Source organism: Anopheles ziemanni, chromosome 2 (assembly GCF_943734765.1).
Source record: "Anopheles ziemanni chromosome 2, idAnoZiCoDA_A2_x.2, whole genome shotgun sequence".
Lineage (NCBI taxonomy): Eukaryota > Metazoa > Arthropoda > Insecta > Diptera > Culicidae > Anopheles > Anopheles ziemanni.
In genome coordinates, this window is record NC_080705.1 from 38,481,573 (window position 1) to 38,504,192 (window position 22,620).

Here is a 22,620-nt window from a genome sequence, read left to right on the forward strand (position 1 = left end):
GGGTCACAAGATGAAATAAAGGCCAAATAGTCACTTAGTTAATCACTTTTTATGACCTATAGCAATTTAAACAATAAGTCACTCGAACAAAAGTTATGTGTAAATTACAGCCAAAAACAATTAGGCATCAAAATCATATTTCGAATCATGTTTGAAACTGGATATCGAATATTTAAGCGTACAATATTCGAAACTATCAGCATTTATTAAACCGAGCAGGACATAATTGGTACTAGGTTTATTAGATGAAATTGGAAACTTTTTGGTAGTAACATTTTTTCCATTACATTTACTACAGTGTTCTCAGCTGAAAATCCAAGCATCGCTTGACTTTAGAATGCCGGTACTTTAGATAGTCGCTTGAGTTAAGTACGTAACTAGCGTGTTTAAACGTATGGTACACGAATGTCAGTCCGAAGTGGATCAACATAGCAGGAGTCACCTTGGTGCACATGCAGTTTTGCATGCCTTGCAGAGCATTAATGTAACATTACAGCATTGTACCGAAATAGAAGTGAATGGGTGCCGTTGTGCGCTCCAGCGGAATAAGTTGTGCCGGACGGTTTTGTGATATTGGCAAGATGATTAGCGCGAACGAGGATTTCACCATCGCCAGCTGGTAAGTGTAAACAAGTCGTCCTTGCGTTTCGCGGATTGGATGTATTTGTTCTGGGGCGCTTACGGTGTCCGCCAAATGTTTCGGTAGCATGTTTGGGCAGCAATATAGCGTGGCCTAAACGTTATGACTCAGCGCGTCCTATAATAATTACACTAAATATTGTATTGCATGCTTCAGCGATCGGTGCCCGCGTATGGTGGCATTCGGGAACATTCTGCTGGATATAAGTGTGGAGCTGGAGGATGGTAAAATACTCGAAGAATTCGATCTGAAACCCGATGATCAGAGGGAAATTCCTGCCGAAAAACTTGCTGCCCTTGTCTCCGTTGCCGTAGAAACGTAGGTATTTGGTCAATGGAAAGAGCTTCTTATTTACACCTGTCACATATACGCATAGCGCAATCATGCTCACGAGACGAAAGAAAAAGGGACGAACGCATTAGATTTCTACTTCAGTTTCCACGGAGCGCAGTTTTTCCTTCTATGAGAATGACGTCGTTTCTGGGTGGCTTTATTTTTTCGATTTTTTCCGTCTAGATGCGGTAATCCTATCTACAATCCTGGCGGTTCGGCTCTGAACACGTGTCGCATTTTACGCGCCCTTGGCGAAAAAAATATAATTTTTTGTGGTGCGGTTGGCATCGACGAGAATGGACAAATACTGCAGCAGATACTTAAAGACTCCGCATTAAACACATGGTACGTTATATTATCACAATTAACATTGTATGCCTTGAGCCTGTGTGTCGAACTGACGCTTTACTGTACTTTTAGCATTCAAACGTTGCCCGATCAAATAACTGGGACGTGCATGTGCCTCATCAGTGGTGATAAGCGAAGTTTAAACGCAAACATTGGAGCATCGTTACATTTCAAGAAGGAATTCGTGAGTTCCCGGTGGTGCCAGTCGAAGATTGGCGTTTGCAAATCTGCCGCACATACCAACATCGACGAAGACATTCGAATTTTCTACATAGAAGGGTACTTTGTGCCGGAGAAGTTTCACATCTGTTGCTATATATACGATCATTACTGCAAGGGGACGGCAAACTTGCTCGTAACGAACCTGAATGCATCCTACATACTGCAACAGTTTACTGTAGAAATGCGCTTTCTCGTGGAGAACGCAGATCTGGTGTTCGGCAATTTAGCCGAATTCATCGCACTGGCGGAGATTTACAAATGCAGCGATGTGGACGAGTTGGCGCGGCTGTTAATCAAGCAGTATCGAAAGCAGAATCGCAGCAAAATCCTCATCGCAACCGATGGCTGCCGGAGCGTTCGGTTTTACCACGGAGCAGGTTCGAAGTTCAGTGCGGAAAGTTTCCCAGTGCCGGTCATACCGGTAAACACCGTCGTCGATACGACCGGTGCAGGTGACTCGTTTGTGGCCGGATTTTTGTACAAATTTATGAACGACGAAAGTCCTACGCTAGTAGAATGCATTCGGTATGGATGTAAAGTGGCCGGTAAAGTGATACGACAGGTTGGGTGCAACTTGCCATCAAACGTACCGTCTTCACCCACGGTTCCGACGACTGCTCTCGAAGGAAAGATTCCTTAGATTTCAATGCTTTTGGCAGAATAAGTTCCTTTTGCTTCTATTATGTTACGCAATAGATTGGTCTAGGTGCTTGCTCGATGGTGATCATGATCTTATTACAGTAGTATGGTTAAGGGAAATAGTTGTAAAGTGTTGTTAGCTGTCAATATTTATGAATGCACATAAACTTGTATCACAATACGTTAGACTTGTGGTGAAATGTCTATGGAAAGAAATGTATGTACATATTATAAATTATTGAACAAGCGGTTGAATGCCGGCCGAATGATTTCGAGTTGTTCAGAACAATGTATTAGATTTATAATGATACACACATTCCAAATACGGTAGAACTGTTACAAAGTTCCACATAAAACTGAACTGTGTTATGTTACAGACCTTTAATTTTTGTATGTAGTTTTTAAAAAGACATGATTGAACGAAGAATAATTGATCCAGGTTTTTTTTAACGAAGCGAACGTTTAGTTTCACTTAGTTGAAACAACCTTGTTTGTAAACGTCTGCGGGTAGTTGTGATGGGAAAACTGAATCCCTACAGGGATTCGAATCATTCGATTCAAATCCATTCCGGATCGTCGAATCCGAGCCCCAATCCATCATATCATGCGTGCCTACCAAATTTACCGATTTTTCATATTATTTGTTACTTTAACAATTGTACAATCAATCATTGTACAATCAAAGCATCGGAAACTTTCGAACTCTGTTTTCCTGGATCCCAAAAAAAATTATTGGTAGGTTATGAGGAGTACATGCCTACCAAAAATACACTTGGCAAGGTTCTTTTTAGTAGGCATGTATACCTTTGGTAGGAAAGTGCAGCAAGGTTCTCCTCGGGTAATAGTATCTACACATCTCACTGTAATTGGGTCCCTTTCTGTTCTTGATAGTGACACCACATTATCAACCAATGGTAATTGGCGGGGGAACTACATACAGAGCAGAAATATCCTCTTACACTCCGGAAAGTGGTGCCTCGTTTACCTTGGGGGACTCGGCGATTTACCTTTCGAGGTGATTGCTCAGGGCCGTTGTATGGAAGGAACGAAATCAGGTCCCGTAAGTAGCACTGGTGGGTTTCACCACTCTATCAGTCATATATAGCTGGCGGTGTTAACCAAAACTGTGCGAAAATATCTGCCCTACTCCGGAAAGTGGTCTCCTTTTGCTAGTTAGGAAATCTAAGATGTACCTCCTTGTTCAATCGATGGCGACCGTTGTATAAATGGAGTTGGATACGATTGTTCTGGAGAGTAATGCCCCAATGCCCCCTCTCGTTTGGTGATTTATATTTAATATCGTAAGATACTTTCGTCCCTCTCAAACCAATGTAGGGGTAAGCGGTGGGACTTATCATCATCATCATCATCATCATCATCATCACCATCATGTAAACAAATCAATGTCGGTCTGGAAATTGTTTATCCTAATCTGAATCCCCAGAATCCGATTCAGAATTCGGTAAAAATGGTCTGGTCCTAATGATTTGGTTGGGTAGAACAACTCGGATAATGGACATTCTACTGTATTTCTTTGTAAAAAAATAGGTTCCAGGATTTTTTTACAGCAAAACTTGCAAATCGCGCAAAAAACTCAATCTATGTCCATTGGACATTCTACCCAGCGTTCGATTTGAGTAAACTTAAATCAATTACATTGTCTCTAGATCGACTAGTTATGTGACTAATTCGACTCAAATCATTGTGAGTCGATTGATACAGTTTAGGATCAAGTCAGAATCGAATCAAATCGAGTCCCAAATGAATCAAATTTGATTAGAATCCTAATTGAATCAAATCTTTAGAATCCGTCAAATGGGATCCAAATCTTTAGAATCTGTCAGATGGGATTCGAATCTTTAGAATCCGTCAAATGGGATTCGAATCTTTAGAATCCGTCTAGGGATCGAATCTTCGAATCTTCCGAGTCCCGATTCTGCCAACACTCGAATTCACTCGAAGTGACGGTCGGTCGCAATCAGTCGGCTGCTAAATAATTGTAAAGTTTCGGTCGGAAAAGATCACAAATTAGCGTGATTTCAGCTTCGCGGTAATCGTTTCGCGTACATCGACGCCACTCGCGGGTGTGGCAAAGCGTTCGCCGTCCGTGATCAGCGAAACAGACAAAGGTGCGAGAAAGGCAAAAGTTGGAGGTGTCGCCCTCCTCCGCTGCTGGCTTGGCTGTGAGAACAAATTACCCTTTGCTGTGGGTCCGTCGACGGACGGTATAAAGTGTTGTTTGGTTATGCGAAAAAATCATTCGTTCTTTGCATCGCTGCTCCGGATTTCGTACTTTGCATCCAATGTGCAACAAGGTGTGGTGGGAGAATAGAAATCAAAAACTTCATTATACCGGAGAAAAGCATATATGACTGCGAATCTTTTCCGCGAAGAACACATCACCCTTCGGGTAATTGACGGCGAATAGACGCGTCAAATGGTACGTAGCCTGAACAGCGTATGCAAATTGAATTTGTGTTTTCCTTTCAACAAAATGGAGAAGAGATGCAAAATATTGGAATAATCGAAAAATTGCCACAATGTAAGGTGGCATTTAGCACATGCGGGAGTGAAAGCATATGCAATTTGGTGTGCGTCCCTTGGGCGAAGGATACACACCGGACCTGTGCGCCTCAGCGAAATCACACCGTGTTCACATTGAGTGTGTGGTGCCTCTAGCAACAGCGGAAACATCAACGTACACAGCAACGCCAGAAAAAGGCTGTATTCTGGTGGTGTAGAGCAGCTAAAGGTTCGCACACTAGCTTACCAACGCGCGCAACGAGGGATGATGTCCTTTGCCGATGAACTGTTTGTACACCACCACACAACACATTGAGCGCGTGTGTGCGTGTGCGCAGGACGGTTCATAATGTGGTGTGCGTTTTGCAGCTTTGATGGTGTTGTTTGCGAGGATATCTTGGCTGTGTTGTCCCTGCCAGACGAGACGATATGGTTTTGAACATATCCTTTGCACATTGGTGCAATCTTCCATTAGTGTGTGCGAGTTGGGATGGGCAGATACCTCGTTTTCCTCGTTTTTTCGCATTTGTTTGTGTTGAAGCGTGTCCTTTGCACTTTGCTTGATTTGGTTACACTTCAGAATACCGTGCGGTGTTGAATCGGGGTAGGCTAGAAGGAGATCAAATCACTTCTTTTAAAGGACCCTTTGCTAGATCGGGCAATATCGCAAATCGTACCCCTTCCATCGTATTCGCTCGAGGAGGCTTGAGATTGAAGATCGTGCATCGTGTTACTTATGGAGCAAAGGAAAAATTAATTTCCTTACAAACGCTACTCGCGTGCAAAACTTAGTAGACGTATTGTACGGGGAGCACTGCTCGAAAACTCCTTACAAAATTTCACCACGGCTCACGGGAACAATGCGAATCCTGCGTGCTTGTGTTTAAGTGTGTGTGCGTGTATGTAGGTGTATGATACGTTCGTGTGCAAGTGTGTCCGGGGGTAATTTGTCAATTCATCAAAGCGAGCCCAGTAGTAGGCGGTTTCGTGTAGTTAAACAAAACAACCATTTTCATGTGGGCCACACACGCCGTCAAAATGAAAAAGCCGCCTCCCTGTCTTGCCTGGCCAACAAGAAGACGAGTGCGTGCTTCAAGTGCATTTTTTTCCATTTCGTTCCTCACGATCAACAACAATAGAGCCCAGATTTTCTAATTAGAGCTTTTCTTACTGTTGTGTTGTTTTTTTTTAAGTTTTTTCAGGACTGCCTCATTGTTTTGTTTCGAATACGATAAATTTTTGAATATTTGAACTACTCTTTGTAGACGACGCTGCTGACGTCCGAGGAAACACGTAATTTGAGCATAATATATCACGTCCCAGCATCGAACCTGTGGTACGGGTATGACGAAGGCAAAAAGCAAAGTGGAAGTTGCTTTAATTTTAAATTTAGTCGCTGGCGTGCTTTTACGTATGGTTACGTCTGCCTACGCACGCTCCCGAAGTTTCCACGTGCTCGGCACGCTGTACTGTTATGGCCACGCAAAATTTCCCCGGGAGGGAAAGCTGCTGCCACTCACCCTCCCCACGAAACACCCCCAAAAAACAGAACCTCAACAGTCGAGAGGGGCCGCCAGGTGGTGGGAAAATGTGGTAGAAAAAAAACACATAATAGTAATTGGGAAATTCGAGACACCAAATCATGCCGCGATATAGTGTTTGGTTCGTATAGGAATAGAAAAGTTACTTTTACCTTTTTCCCTTTGTTTAAGATTAGCGTACACATAGGCCAGTATCGAGTGGCACAGAAATGAAATCACGAACATTTAATTGGTGACTGTTGTAATTTTACGGCAAGAAAAACAGATCGAAACAACCCCGTTCCACTGTTGGATTTGAAAAATACTTTCTATAGGCTTCAAATAGTTGTAGTGTGCCACGATCGTGTCAAACAAATCGCTGATGTAAATGATATGCCGTTGGCGATAGCTGATCAACATTTAAACATAAACAAAAAATCTGATAGCATGGGTCTCGTATTTCTCACGGCACACTTCGAACACAAGCAGCACCAAATGAAATCTCGAACAAACTTCTACTAAGATTGCTGCTTCAAAACGACCTTCACTTAATTCTCATTATGGAAGTAAGCTTTCTGAGAAGCGCGTGTTGATAGAATACCCTTCGGAGGGGGGCGGGAGAGGCTGGAGAACTGTTGTGAGTTGAGCTGGGGTATTTTTTTTTACGCTGAGCCTCCGGCGGTCTCAAAACCTTGAGCAGCGACACCACTTCACGTCACTGCAGCAGATATATTGTGTACTTCACTTCGAATCTTCCGATTGACCGGAAGGCGTGGGCGAATCTTACCAAATGTGAGCACAATCGAGACCGCTCGGTGCTGTGCTGCACAGCTGGGAAGCATATGTTGTTTGTCCGGGTTTGGAGGTTTGTGCCAGAAAAGTCAACATCTTTCGTCGGTGTCCAGTTGAATATGGCTGGGGCTATCTTATTTTGTTGAGAAATTTGAAAGTATATTGACGAAACCTTAAAACAGTACCATGTATAGTATGGTCTTAAATTGCCTAACATATTTAAAAATAGAGCGCATCTCTTAACCTAATATAACATGCTATACAGCACCTCCGTTTTGTCCATATGTCCGGCCCCACATAACAGTCATCACTTCATCGTGGATGATGACGGCAACAAACATACGACAAGACACAAACAGATCATTTCTGATGCCGTTTGTCCATTTAATTAACATCCCACATTGGGTGAAATATATTTGTGTGCTGATAAAATGATTTTTTTTTAATATAGACATTCATAAAACTTAAAAAGTCATTTTGCTCGCGAGGTGTTTTTTTAACTATACTCCGAGAAACGTGCTCGTATTGCATATGACCCATGATCCCGTTATTAGCAGATTAAAACCATCACAACACTTCAACGTAAAAGTGTGATTCATAGAATGGTCCATTCGATGACGTATCCATAAACAGGCAGAGTGTCCTAAGAAACGTGTTGATTGATAACGCTGCAAATGAGTTCTGATACAGTATATTTGAATTATGCAAGGGAAAGAAAAATGACATAGGATTTTTCTTTGGAATGCAGCGAGCATTAGATTGATGAGGAGGAAGCAGGGAGTTCCAGTATAATCTCGGTCTCATTCTGCAAACGATGCTACATTGCATCTGCATCTTTTCGACGTTGGACACATCCTTACATTTGCTGTGTGAATAGTATCGATTTTGTTCATTGTATCTGTTATTATTGAGGTGGAAAAAATCCCCTTCCAATGGTGTCGAACTCCTTCCGCAAGAGTTTGACAATGCCATGACTAATATATGACTAAGGCACACGCTAAGCCTATCCGAATCAATTCTTATCATGTACCATTTTCTTATTTTAGGTGCATTGCTGGTGACAACGAAAATAATGTGACTGTAATAGAACGGTTCTGATGTACCCATTGGGCCCTCCGTATGTAGCAGTTTAGAGTAGAAGACACACCGGTCGAATCAAGCCGTTGGAAGTTACTCCATAAAAGCCACAAGAAAATAGACGGAAAAACAAAGGAGCTAGGCAGCAGTGACGCCGAGTCAAATTTCCGGTGCCCGGTATTTGGCCCTCTCATAGTCATTAGTCGTAAGAAGACTCAAAAGCCGGACGGTTTTGAACAACATTTTGTGCGGAACACATTGGAAGCGAGTTAAGCCAGCGGTGGATCGTTAAAAAATAATGGCCGGAAGCATTAAGCAAGGTACGTGTGGAGTGTCGTTGATTTTACAATTGTAAAGCGTTCTTCAAGAGATTAATATCGTTTTTATATATCTTTTCAGAGGATGTGTGCTACGTAGTAGCAAAGTACGATTACGCATCGCAAGGCGCCCAGGAGCTGGATTTGAGGAAAAACGAACGCTATCTGCTGCTGGACGACAGCAAGCACTGGTGGAGGGTGCAAAACACACGCAATCAGTCCGGCTATGTGCCGAGTAACTACGTGAAAAAGGAGAAGAAATCCGTCTCGCTGTTCGACAGCTTCAAGAAGAAGGTCAAGAAAGGTTCCGGCAGTAAAACGCTTCCAAATTGCTCTCCTTCGCGCCAGGTGGACAGTCCCACCATGAGCCGGCGGTTACCTCCGGACCCGTCGGATGCAGTTGGTGAGTAGCAATGGCCGTTTACCGTTTCGTGCCCAGCAAACAGGTATGGTATGGTTCAATTCCCCTTTTCATTTTCCCAGCGTCCACACCGATCGGAACTGCCATAGTCAAGTACAACTACCAAGCGCAGCAGCAGGACGAACTGTCGCTCACGAAGGGTACGCGAATACTGATACTGGAGAAATCGAATGATGGTTGGTGGCGTGGCCAGAGCGGCTCGGCGACCGGCTGGTTCCCGAGCAACTACACGACGGAGGAAAACGAAGACGACACCCTGCACACGTACGCGATGGCGGAGAACGTGCTCGACATTGTGGTGGCACTTTACTCGTTCAATTCGAACAACGACACCGAACTGTCGTTTGAGAAGGGTGACCGACTGGAGATTCTCGAGCGGCCGGCGGCAGATCCTGAGTGGTGAGTACACTGGTTTTATACTCAATTGTGCTAATGTATTTTTCTCGTTGATTTTTTCCTGTTTCTGTTTCGAAACTATCTTCACCGCTTATGATGAGGTTTAAACATATCAACTTTTTTTGTTCATAATATTGTAACGAATTGGATTCGCTACCGAAGCGCCCGAAGGTACCCGCTCGCGACGTTGTCGCCGTCAATGCGAGACACTTTATCTCGATTCTGATGTCCTTTGGTTCTCGTTTCAAAGCGAGGCCCGAGCCGTGACTATGCCGACGTCCGATGAAGTGCTATGAAATCTTGAACGTAGGCTTAAACATTAACCAACGTCGATAGCAGAGGTAGCTCTAGTGATCTTTTCTAAACCTTCTTCTTCTTGGCGTAACGACCTCTTGGTCATGCCTGCCTGTTAAGGGCTTACGAGACTTGTTTCCCTGTTGTACGTGGATAGTCAGGTGGTGAGCCCCGGCGCTCATGGGCCGATTTTTCTAACCGGCGCTACCGCTCGGCAGTCGCGGACCCCCGTTCTAAATCTTCTAGGACTTAATTGATTAGGGACTCACGATACTTGCTTCAATGTGTGACTACGCCGACGCCAGAGGAAACACAGTTAATGCTTGAATCTGGTCTTAAGGAAAATTCAAAAGAACTTTACATTTGTTATAAGTGCTTTGCGGACATTTTGTAATTATCTTTGCCGTGACGAAAAAAATCGGTCATAAGAGGTGAACCAACAGAAGTTAGCTAGTTTTGGGTATCTTGTGGTTGGATCGGAACACGATCTTTTCACGTCAGATAACTAATCAAGAAGGGGGTCCGCGACAGCCGAGCGGTAGCGCCGGTTAGAAAATCGGCCCATGAGCGCCGGGGCTCACCACCTCGACGGCGTGGGTTCGAATCCCAACCGAGACCGGACCCTCCCCTGTACGAGAGGACTGACTATCCACGTACAACAGGGAAACAAGTCTCGTAAGCCCTTAACGGGCAGGCATGACCAAGAGGTCGTTACGCCAAGAAGAAGAACTAATCAAGAAAGTCTCCTGTGAAAACATCTCAAGAGCTCAGCTTCGATATGGATGGAAGGACTTGAAAAGTTTGATTTTATTTCAATTTTTCTAGCCTTTTATACATATCCTGCTCCTATCAATTAGAGAGCTCGATTCCTTACGCATCGATTTCGTTTGATCGTCTTTCCTTCGAACGTGATTCCCCATCTAACTTCCTCGCTTGATTAAGTCCTTTTTCAAAATTATCAATACTTCTTGTATCACGCGATTAACACATTCGTTGCACGTATGCTGAAATATCTTTTTCCTGGTGCATCGTATCGTAACCGTCGTATTTTAACCAGCAGAGGAACAGCACCAATTCGAATTCTTTTTTTTCTAATTTTTATTTACTTTTATTTTTTTTTTGTATATATAAAACTTTTTTTTTCTTCCTCTCTATTTTACAGGTATAAAGCCCGTAACAACAACGGTCAAATTGGGCTCGTGCCGCGCAACTACCTGCAGGAACTATCCGAGTATTTGGCGCAACCATTCCGTAGCAATGGCAGTGGGCCGGATTCGCTAGACCGGCGGCCTGCCGATGCGCAGTCGAACAACAACAACTCCAATACGAACAATAGCAACAACAACAACTCGCAGCAACCGGAACGTCCCCATCTAACCGGGAAGAGCTGGTACTATGGTGCTATTACACGAAGTCAATGTGATACGGTGTTGAATTCTCACGGACACGATGGCGACTACTTGATTCGCGATAGTGAAACAAACGTAAGCAATATCTCCTATCCCCTTCGGGTCGGGAAGGAACATGCACGAATCTCATGGCATGCCAATTTTTTCTCCATTACAGCTTGGTGACTATTCGGTATCACTGAAGGCTCCCGGACGCAACAAGCACTTCCGTGTGCACGTGGAAGGAAACATGTACTGCATCGGGCAGCGTAAATTTCACACACTGGATCAGCTAGTGGACCACTACCAAAGAGCTCCCATCTACACCAACAAGCAGGGCGAAAAGCTGTACCTCGTCCGACCACTACCGAAGGCGAACGGTACCTAAGCCGACCTACTCCTCCTAGGCTTTCGAATGCCGGCAACGGTAGGTAGTGTAGAACAAGACAAGACAAACCGCTGCCGATTTGGTAACCGAAACCACACCGAAGCGAAATCATGGGAAAACGGTGCAAATTTGATGAGTTCAGTTGTAAGCTTGTTCGGGTTGATGGTTAATGTGTGGTCATTGACGAGATCGTGTTTGGAATTGTGAGCTTATTGTTTTCTCTTTAAGGCGCTCAATGAATCTTATCCGTTTATATTTTATTATTTTTATCGGTTTTATAATCGGTTGCTTGTTTTTAGCTAGTTTCTTTAAATTTTATGTTTTATTTCTATCGCTTGTATTCAAAATTGTCCTACCGGAACAACCAAACGCGTTAGGGCCCATAAAATGAATTCAATAAGATATTAACCGAATGCACATCTATTCGTGCATTATCATTTGGTAACGTGTACCGTACGTGTGTGTGGAGCTGTGGCTTCTACTGAGCAGTTGCAGCTGAGACTAGTTGGTTCGGAACAACGTCACGTACAGGCTTCTTCATGACACCGAAATAGGAAAGGAGAAACCCGCGTGAACTCGATATAATAATGATAATTATAAACGTAGTAATTTATTTTGAAGCAGAAAACTTCACTAAGAGAACTGTAGATCGATAAATAGACAAAATGTGGGTTGACTTCTTATGGTGGTATTCCCGATGTGGAAAAAAACGTTTCGTGCAGTAAAACGGCTGCACGATCAAATGGCACCGTCAGTTTTCCAAAGGGGGATTGGGCGTTTTATACCATAATTAAATGTACACTCCTACATCGTGTCCATAATGCGGAGTTGTGGTCGTTTCATTGAAACCAATTTACATTCAAACTTCTACACAAATAATACGATAGTTGTATTTGATTTTTTTTCTCTAATTCACTACCCAACGAATTTTGTACAAAGTATCCACTTTTGGGTCCTGTTTTTCGGCATCATATCTCGCTAGTTCTTTTCCACTCTTGCTTTTCCGAGTTTGATACGGGAGTTATATACCAATCTTTACCCTTCAGAATGGTGTATGCATTTATTTTGTAGTAGATTAATATTCCCACAACGGTCAATGTGTGCGTATATGACTAAAAAAAAATAGAACCGAGAAACACGATTAAACAAAATCCACCGGAAGTGAAAAAAGATCTACCCAATTTTCTAACGTAGTACCGTACACACCTATATTCCTACGAAAGGTTTGTGTCGCTAAAATTCTTGGTGTGAACGAATGATTAGCGTGGTAGCAATCCCGTCGTTTTGGGTAAGTTGATGATCTACTCGAGACCAGTGGAGAGTAGGAAGGGAGATTACACAAACATAAATCCGGCCACTACATAGCAGCAAATACACACAATAATTTCCGTTCATGGCATGTTCAACGGATGTAATGCATTTTGTCCTTCCTTTTCCCATGATGGAGTGCCGTGGGGATTCTAGTTGTGCAAATTCGTTTGAATCACTTACAACTATCTTTTCCAAAACATCCCAAAACATCCCAAACGGTTTTATTTATGGCTTGAACAATAACATAACGGCATGTGACGTCGAGCAATGCGAGCTAGAAACATTGTAGCTATATCCATTATAGATCATATGTACAGTATAACAAGCGCGCTTTGAAACAAAATCCCCTATCGAAGAAGAATGTAACCATTCGATATCCTTTCTCAAGTTTTTAGCATCACTTTGCAAACATAAATGACTTGTAATAAGCTCCGCTCCGCTGCAATGCAATGTCCGCATCGTAACAAGGGAAGCGGAAAGGATGGGAAATACCACAACAGAAGACGAGTTCGAGAGTAAAACAAAAAAAACGATATAACTATGAAAGCCAAAAGTAAACAAACTGTAACAGAAGAGAATCGAATATAAGGCGGTTCCGGAATACGTGAGTGTGTGTGTCAGGTAGTGTCGAGGAAGCGACGGTCTGATAATTTTATACAAGGTAGCATGTTGTGATGGAATTAGTCATTTTGATACTTCCTTTTTTACAATACCAACAATTGACATGAAAATCGTTCGTTGGGCGAAGCAAACACCACACCATCCAACTGTACTGTCTTGCGTGACACGTCGGCGGGGCCCGGTGTTTGCGTAGTGTGTAAGTGTATATCGGTGTTGTGATGTTCGCTCGGAAGTTTTTTTTTTGCTTCTTCTTCTTCCTCCTTAGCCCGGGAGCAGAAGCAGTTGTCCCGCAGTAGCGCTACGGGCCATTCGGGAGTCAATCGATACTTTTGATATTCATCCTTTTGGGTGAAGGTGTGACTGTAAGTAAGCACCGAGGCATAAGTAATATCCGTCATCGGGGTTGAAACTGATCTTCAAACGATCAGCACCATCCTACTACGGCTTCACTGAAAAATGTCCATATGCTGCTTGCACTGGTACTTGTCTGTGTGTATGTGTGTGTGTACGACTACCACAAGCTTTTTTCCTTTTTTATTGTTTTGTCATGATCCTAGCCCATACCGAGAGTCTCTCTGTAAGCTCCTGGATATGGTGCAGATCAATGCGGGAAATTGGCGAAATGTTTTTTCGAATTATTTTCTACATTTGCAAAAATGAAAACAAAAAATTGCGGGGTTTGCCGGAATCATGAATGTGTTCACAAAAAACTCACGTAAAGCAAACAAATATCGGATCCCAGCAGGATACTACATGAGACTTTCGAAAGCCTAACAGCATCTTCCGACAATGATATAAGTGGCATCTTTACAGGTATAAGACGAGATAGAACGCAGTGTAAGGGGCTAATGTCTCACGAACGAACGAATAATTGGCACTAATTTTTGGGTGAAAATGCGCCGTTGGCAGCCGGATCCGGCCCGGATCAACACACATCAACGGAACCTGTGGGGGGGTGAAAACGTACGCCTAACATGACTTTACGATAAGACTCGAATTTCTACTTGCCTTTCGGAAGGAAAGTGATCGGTTTGCAAATTGCATTTTGCAACTAAAAGAAAGAGAGTGTAAGGCCGTGAGAAAGGGAGTCGGGAATTAGTGTAGTGCCATGTTAGACAAGAATAAAACCGACAGAGACGTAAGGGCACGAAAGAGCATTGAAATGTTGAATGGAAACCTATGTATGCCTACGAAGCAGATATCAACATTACCATGGCCCTTGCGAGAGATGTTGGAATGGAATCAAAATTATTAAACTTTAAAACTGCTTGAACAGAAAAACAAAACTTAAAACACTTGCGCAAACGAAAATAAAACCAACCGAACGGTTGGTTGTCCATAATTAAATGGCTGGCAATGCGATGGTTTCGAAATTCTGTTGCTCGCATCAGGATACTACTTGTTTCAATGGGAAGTAGCGATCTCATGCTCTTATCACTGGATCGCATTTTTTCGGTTCGTTTCGAATGTGGTGCTCGCTAAATGTTACATTTATGTTTCATGGCCAAGTGAGGTCATCCATAAACCGAGTGACTATTTAGAAGGGAAGCTTTGTACAACAGAAAGGTTTTATTTTTCACAGCTCAGATCAACTGAGGATACGGTATATAGGGGTTAAAATATAGATATTAATTTCCACTACATCATCATAACAACACACAGAGAAAGTAACACGCATCTTTTCACTTTTATGGCTTGTAAAGCCAGCATGTATAAACACGATCTTTACATGATCACCGATCGTACGTAGGAAGTCATCGCGCGTTTTTACTAGCGTACATTAGCAAACTTTCTTTTGAACCATAAATTCCATCGTACCGCTTAAGGCGTTTCTAATTTTAAGCAACCTTGCCGCACCCAGGGCCGGTGCAGCGGGAGGTGAATGAATAAAAAAGGAAAACAGGAAGTGAAAAAGATGGATCAATTGATGGAATCATGTACGGCGAAATACTTGGCAACGTATGGTGGTTAAGATAGTAATGAATGAATGAATGAATCATCCTAATACCAAAATATACAATTAATATAGAATATTATAAAATTACTGCAAGTGCAGAGGGACATACACGATGAAAAGCATCCATAATGTGTGCAAGAATAATGTTAGTGACAAAAGGAAATAATGTGGATGGTAGGGGGAGTGTGTGTGTGTGTGTGGAGAGTAGGGTCGATCATACGGAAGGAAACGGAGGGACACACCGAGGGGAATCGACAGCGGCACAAGGTGTATCGTTTTGTTTTTCGCGGCAGCTTCCCGACACACTTTCGATCGACCCAAAAACGCACTGAAACAGACTGGCAAAGAGTGTGAAACTAGAAAAGTAGGAACGAAGAGAAAAAAAGACATCCATACACATGCATAAAAACACGTAGAAAACACACGAAGATATGAGCGCGAATATACTATCTACCATGGAATACTAAGTCATCGCAATAAAAGGTAAGATCAATGAATCTAGTAAAAAGTACTCATTACATTACAAGCTTATTGTTTATAGAAACGTTTCCTTTCGGTAACAATTACTCGTAAACGTAAAGCCAAGCGCACAGAACGCATTATGTTTTGGCAGCGAGTAACCGAACAGCTAACACACGCCGAACGGAAAGCGTAGCAGCGGTATCATAAGCGATAGAATAAATGATAAAGAATGTCGATGAGTGCGCGCAACTGGCAGGCAGGCAAATCCACCATGAAGGCCCTGCTATATAGTAGGTGCCAGAATTTGGTGGTACGAGCAGGAAAACCTGGTACGAGTGCAACATTCGAACTTAGAGCATGATGTGGTGAAGCGCCTGTCAGTCAAGGTACGCTCGGTTCACTGGGAGCGAATGGGTCGTGGTCATGTAGGTGTGCGCCAGGATTGAACTGAAGAATAAACGATGAACGAAATAAAATGTCTAGCTGGGTTTTACACTGCTTCGTTTGGTAGATGCGACATCCGAAACGATGAACATTTGAACAGTGATAGTGATATTTGATATATTTGTTATTTTGGGAATTTTATCAATTGTTTTTCTTTAACAAGTTTAAATTGCATGACTATGCCACTTACTTTAAGAAAGCAAGGTCAGGTCTTTTTTAAGTCCAGTACGAATGCGAATATTTCTATCAATAAAGTGAAGTGATAAATTTTCTTTTTAAATGTAGTGCTGCTGTTACATTTTATGTGTTATATTTGTTGTTACGAAATTTTGGCTCAGTTGCGTAAAATTCTCTCTCACTTGCCATTGCCCAGGTGATTTAATGTCGTTGACGTCCAAATTTAGATATGATTTTGATCTTATCTTCCCAGCCTGTACTCAATAAGCGTAATTAATTGTACAAATAAAAGTAAAAATGCATATCCAAAAGGCTTGAGGCTGATCCCTACTGGTAACGAACATTTTCGGGCAATTCAAGTCAAAAACGTTAATAACATTAACACCCTCGGAATTACAACACCGTGAACCACGTTTAATTTAAAATAAATTATGTCTTTTTCGGTACTAATTTAAATGTGTTTAGCTTTACATGAAACACGCTTGGGGCTTACGACTACATATTCCATTTTTAAATGAATGAAATACAAGGTCAGATGTTAATATAAAGTTCTGCCGAACATGGGTGTCGATATCTGTTTTTGTTAACATCAACAAAATAGGAAAAACCTAGAAAAAAATAACGCTGCTATTAGAAGCAATTTTTTTTAGCCAATCAAAAATTTTATTTTTATTTTCATCCACCCAATTGTAGTGTACATAACCAAGTCTCTCTTTTAAGTGAAGCGCAACATGCACCAATGCATGGTTGCAGTTCAAGCACATCCTTGGAAGGAACCTGATCAAGTTGGGTGTTTGATTTTCGTTTTCAGTATAAGGTACATATTTGCAGATAAGCTTCTTTATTGCTTCGTTTTTCTTTATGATGTTAAAAAGTTTCTATCTCGTTAAAGATTGTTTCATCCAATCGTGTCGTGGTCGTCGTTTGCGTTGTAGTTCCGTGTCTCTTCCTTTCTTGACTTCTGCACCGGCGAGGGAAAGAAAACAAGGACTGGAATGGAAAGCTCGATCGTCGTTCGTAGGTCGTTTGCGTTCGGTTTGCGGTTGTGGCATCTGTGTATTTCCTTCGTTTACTCCTTCTTCTTCTCTCTCTTTCTTTATCTCTCACTCTATCCCTCTCGTTGGTGTGTGTGTGTGTGTATATTTCATGTGTGAGTTTTCTGGTAGGCCCGTTCATCGTAGTTATCGGATTGCGATCACTTTAGCGCTTCAATCGAAGTCGATCGAGCCAGTCTGATCGACGGTGTCCTGCCGGAAGGTTTCCACCTCAGCCTGGCTGTCCGCATGCATCACCTTGGCCTTGGTGCCGGGCTAAAGGTGAAATATGGGGGTAAACGTTAGCCAAACAACCATTGCTCGCAGAGGAATATTTAGTGTTCAATTACCTTAGGGTGCATCAGGACGAACGGTAGCTCAGCCGACAGTTCGCCACCGAGTGCACCGAGGAACAGCTTCACCTTGACCGCGTAGGATACGATGATTCCGAATGCGTCACGCTGATCCGGTTGCGCCAAACTGGGGGAAGAGATCGTGACAAGTGCCGTCAGTCGATCGCAGTGAGTGAATGGTTGCCATGTTACTTACAGAGTAGTGGAGGCGAGGCACTGGTCCTGGTGTTTGATCTGCCCGTCGAGAGCTACCCCGCGGCGTTGCTTGTTCGAGGACAGCAGCGGCGTCAGGTACATCACCTTCTGCAGGCTGGACCCGGGCTGGACAGGGCAGCCCTCGCTCGTCTCCAGCGACGCGACCGTGTTGCGGTAGCTGCCGTTCTGGAACAGCACCACGTCGACGCCCTGCTGGATCATGGCCTTGATCTTTTTGACCATCTTGTTCGAGTTGTTGCGTATGCAGATGTTCACGCCTATCCTCTCGCCATGGAGATACAGCTGTTTGTCGAGCGTCACCTCCAGCTCCAGCTCGCCCGGGCTCAGCATGAAGTCCTTGCGCACCACGGTGCATGGCTGGGCGCCCTGCTTGGTCGGCGCAAACTGGATCTTGCGGATGCCGAGCGCAACCGTGCTGCGGCGATGCGTGCGGTCCGTCTCCGAGTCGCCGGCGAAGATCTTCACGTAGTACGACACGCCGCACGGGTCACCGTTGTCGTCCTCGCCCTGCTGCAGCGTCACCGAGGATGGCGCGTTCGGCGACATCTGGAACGTGAACGGGACGGCGTTCGGGCCGAGCTTCTTCAGCAGGCGCTCCTGCAGTTTCGTCTGCTCCTTGTCCGACTTCTCCGGGCGCGGCCAGATCTGCTCCGAGGCGAGGAACAGCTCTTTCTGGAAGTTCAGCCCCATCACCTCGTCCTCCTCGCGGCCATACCGGAAGCAGCACACGACCTGGCCGAACACCTTGCGGTTGTCGCGCATGTACTCATCGTCCAGGACGACGATACCGTCTGTAAGGGAGGATGTAAATTATTAGCATTCGAATTTATGGCATCTCTCGAATGTTCGTCAAAACGCCACGATCGTAATGGAGAAAACTATTAAATGATCGTACGCCATACATCAACAAATATTTGTAAATGATAATCTCCGTCATCGCCGTATGTGTTTGCCAATTTCTTTTAAATCGTCACCGTCACCCCGTTGTTTTTAGTAGATTACTGTACAGTTATTCTTGCCGTCTATTCTTGAAAAAAAAATGTTTCAATAGATTTATCTCAACTGCCCTAAGATCAAAAAAGTCAGTTAGAGCATGTTGGCTTTAACTATACGCCAACGACCGTAATCTTATCCAAAATCCCCTTTTTATTCCCATTATAGTGAATTTGATCGTATGTTTAAGCTCTCCAAGAAAATCTTAAGTTGTTTAATTTTCGATTTTGGATAATAATAATCAATCAGGAAGGTATAAAGTAAGCCAAATGGTTATTGATCGCTTTCTCTACTATGTCTTGGTTAAAAATTCATAGGTAAGAATGTATTATTGTTATTATGAAATTTCCAATTTGAATGTATAGTTCACGGTGTGCTGTTGATGTTTTGCATTATACTTCTAAAACATAATTTTACTTTTTAGAATTTATAAAACAAATAAATGAAATTCACCTCGGCCGAATTAAATATTCTCGTCGAGCAAAAAAGAACACGAAACTTGGAATCATCGCAGAATTTACGAAGAATATGTCGTATTAATTTACTTGTGTAATTAATTTAGATAAGGATAGTGAAATGAAAATAATAGTATCGGCTGCATTAACATTTACGATAATGTTCAATCTCAGCCAGCTTCGGCTGTGTCTTGCTTTGGGGCAAACAGTAAAGCCCCAAGAGAACTATAGTCCTATCCGACATAATGGCTTCCCAAATTCAAATCGTTATGAAGCAATTTACTGCCTAGCTATTGCATCACGCATCATCACTTTCATAAGCTGTTGGCATTCTTCCCCATCACCGATCGTGGACATAAGGACTCCCAAGGGAAAATACTGGCACCACTCGAGCCCAAAACCCCAACATACACACCGATTGGCTCGACTCCGGAAACGTGGTCGACAAAGTCCCGCTTGCCCATGTACAGCGTAATCTTGCCATTCGGGGCGCACTTCTTGAAGACCTTGAAGTTATAGACCATCTTGATGTAATCCTTTTTCGTACGAGAACAGTTCACCAACTCTCAAACTGGCACTCGGGATGCACACTATGAAGATATACGGGCGAGAATATGTTTCGGGGTTTCCGGCACTGAAAAAATGCACTGTTCGGTTCGGTTTCGGAAGCGGGTTTCGGTTTCAAACTTGGTGGTTTGGACTGGTTCTGTTTCTGTGCTGTGCTTGTGAGTAGACGTTTCACTGCGAGTAGAGGGATGACCACCTTCGTTCTTGAAGATGAACGCAAACTGAATTAGATGCCAATGGTTTGGCTTCATTTATACGCGCCCGGAACGCGGGTTGGCGTCCCATCGGTCGAACCGTGTTGCGTCGCACAAAAGCCCGCTGATCCAATTATGATACGGCTAGGCCGGGTATCCGTGGTTCGGCATGCCACGCCGCCATCGATCGAAGGTCCAGTTTGTCTTGCCATATTTTTGTTCGTTTTCTCTACCGAAGACACTTCGAATATATGTTCGAACGAGAACGATGTTTTGGGGGTGGGTTTCATGCCTTTTCGCTCGCTGCCCACTAGCTGGAAGACACGAAGACGCTTTTCTTGGTACGGAAGGACCGACAAAACAAAAACCACAAGGACAACGCTGACGCTCCTCATTGTCGTACGATTAGTCACGAATGTGCAAAATGTGCTATCGGAACTCGTGGCACGTTGGGGTTTTCGGGCAAAGCCAGCACGTGTTTTTGTTTTCGCTCGTTGCTGTTCATGTTATTGCTGGAAGAGGCCTTACCTGTTTATTTACAATTGTTTTCCTAGCAGCTACCCTGGTAAAGTTCTTTATGCTGAATCTTTTTTAATATTTTGAGTTTGATATCGCACGTTACCATGTATCGTACATTTTCATTTTCAAATATATCACAATTTGGGCACTTTTTAAGGTTTAAAATAAGAGCTGCCGTAAAGCAATAAAGAGAAAAAAAAATAAAGAGGGAGAACAATTCCAGATTTTGTTTCAAATTTCCGATTTGATAAGGATATCGTAAATAAATTTCGCTAGGAATAAGTTTTGTTTTTTGAACGGTATACTGTTTAAATATCTTTGCGGCATTCATAAAAAAAACAAACCCTGAGTCATGCATTCGAATCTTTTAAGAAGTTGAAAATATTTTTCTCAATATTATGTCTAAGTATAATTGCGACCATAAGAAATACCAACCATTAAAACGGTTTATTTTAGCAAATAACTAAAACATAAACATGGAACCCTGATGGCCATCATCGCTTACTGGCCCATCATCGTCACTCGGCAGCTCATAACTATTGGATTTTCGTTTGCTAGCCAATTAAAATGCTTTCCATCATGTGGCACGGGCCCAGTGGAGGCGCATGGTGTTTCGTAACGGGCAGCAACGATGGCCCTATTTATTAGCACGTTTATGAGCCTCGCTGGTAACTTTCACTAAGAAATCGACGTCCGAAGAGTATGCGCAAATTGGGATAAGACTCGATGGCGCGTCACTAAAGATTCCCTCGATGTCTCAATTAAGGTAATGTGATCGCATCGATTTATGGTGGACAGCTGAACCGGCACACCGGAAGCACCGAACGACGTTCGGTGACGTTCGGTGGTAACACGTGACCACATAGCGGCTCGAGTCGAAAACATTTCAAGGGACATGTTGAATGGGCTTTACCGCTTGTTCTATATTATGCTTTCTTCTCTCTGTGAGGAGCGATAGCGGGGTTTCTTTGCTAACGTCGATATGAGGATATGCAGTTTTCCATCCTTGAGCGGTTGAGGTGTGCAAGGTGTCCAGGGGCAATCGAACACAATCGAGTTACTGGAGGCTCTGACCGTGAACTTTAAGGCGTGAGGACGAAAAGCGAAAACAATGGACAACCAATGTTTGTGTAGGCTGATATTACAAAGTGAAGGAAGGTCATACACACGCGTCATATGGGATCTCTTTTCTACTGGCAACGTTATGGAAACTATATATAAAATGTAACGAACGTCTAGAAAGCACCGCGTAATTTTCCGTAAGCCTATTCAACGCAAAAAGAGTTGGCCGTTGAGCCGCTGTTTTCGTTTCTAAAAGCAACAAGAAGCCTTTTGATTTATCTAGTTGTAGCGATACTAAATCATACGATAAGGTTCAGCAGTGTTCGTAATAATTGGGTTGAATAAGAGAAGGTGGAGAGGAACGCCGGTTCTTTCGGGTAACACTACCCAGCTTTTATGGCTTATCAACTTAAATTAAGTTTTTTTTTAACAAAATTTTATTTTTCAGATTTCTTTTACGTGTATTACGTACATAATGTTATTTCACGTTTCTTCTTTTTTTTTTAAATTATAGTAAATATCCTTCTCCATTTATTTGCAATAATTTTTTTCGCTGTAATTAACGCAGTTATCACAATAAATTTACAATCCTAGTTTTTCAATTTAGAATCTAAAAAAATACGTACAGCTCCAACAATGGTTTAATTTAGCTTTCTTTTATTTTTAGATTGTACTTCATTCATTCATGCCTCGTTTGTGTAGCAATTTATGTTTTTTCTACAAATGATTGTTATGATCTTACTCACTTTCATCTGTGGTATTTTTACAGATGAAAGTGGGTGAGTTTCATCTGATGTTAGTTAGCAGTTATCCGTTCATTCAAATTATTTCTCACTTTGAGGACGACACGATTGCAACGCAGTTTCAATGATGATTAATCCAGATTTAGGGTTAACCAAGCTAAGGTGGAATGGATCAAGATTTAAGGTATTTTTTCGTAGAGTAAAATTAAACATC

General features: G+C 42.8%; 3 protein-coding genes across 3 annotated transcripts; 2 read left to right on the plus strand and 1 right to left on the minus strand.

The window, feature by feature from the left end:
* Window positions 1–447: 447 nt before the first annotated feature.
* On the plus strand, window positions 448–2,362 carry LOC131292395 (adenosine kinase). The gene is made up of 4 exons (XM_058320822.1): window positions 448–619; window positions 797–958; window positions 1,157–1,318; window positions 1,394–2,362. The coding sequence occupies exons 1-4, from the start codon at window positions 519–521 to the stop codon at window positions 2,181–2,183; spliced, it is 1,215 nt and encodes a 404-aa protein (XP_058176805.1). The 5' UTR covers window positions 448–518; the 3' UTR covers window positions 2,184–2,362.
* Window positions 2,363–8,365: 6,003 nt separating this feature from the next.
* LOC131294850 (cytoplasmic protein NCK1) lies at window positions 8,366–11,561 on the plus strand. Its single transcript, XM_058322905.1, has 5 exons — window positions 8,366–8,414; window positions 8,494–8,814; window positions 8,895–9,231; window positions 10,685–11,006; window positions 11,089–11,561. Exons 1-5 carry the CDS (start codon window positions 8,393–8,395, stop codon window positions 11,296–11,298), a joined length of 1,212 nt encoding a protein of 403 aa, XP_058178888.1. The 5' UTR covers window positions 8,366–8,392; the 3' UTR covers window positions 11,299–11,561.
* A 5,355-nt stretch (window positions 11,562–16,916) lies between these two features.
* On the minus strand, window positions 16,917–20,090 carry LOC131282683 (arrestin homolog). Its single transcript, XM_058312210.1, has 4 exons — window positions 19,737–20,090; window positions 17,854–18,664; window positions 17,655–17,784; window positions 16,917–17,580 (listed from the first exon to the last, which is right to left on the minus strand). Exons 1-4 carry the CDS (start codon window positions 19,843–19,845, stop codon window positions 17,479–17,481), a joined length of 1,152 nt encoding a protein of 383 aa, XP_058168193.1. The 5' UTR covers window positions 19,846–20,090; the 3' UTR covers window positions 16,917–17,478.
* Between the last annotated feature and the right edge of the window lie 2,530 nt (window positions 20,091–22,620).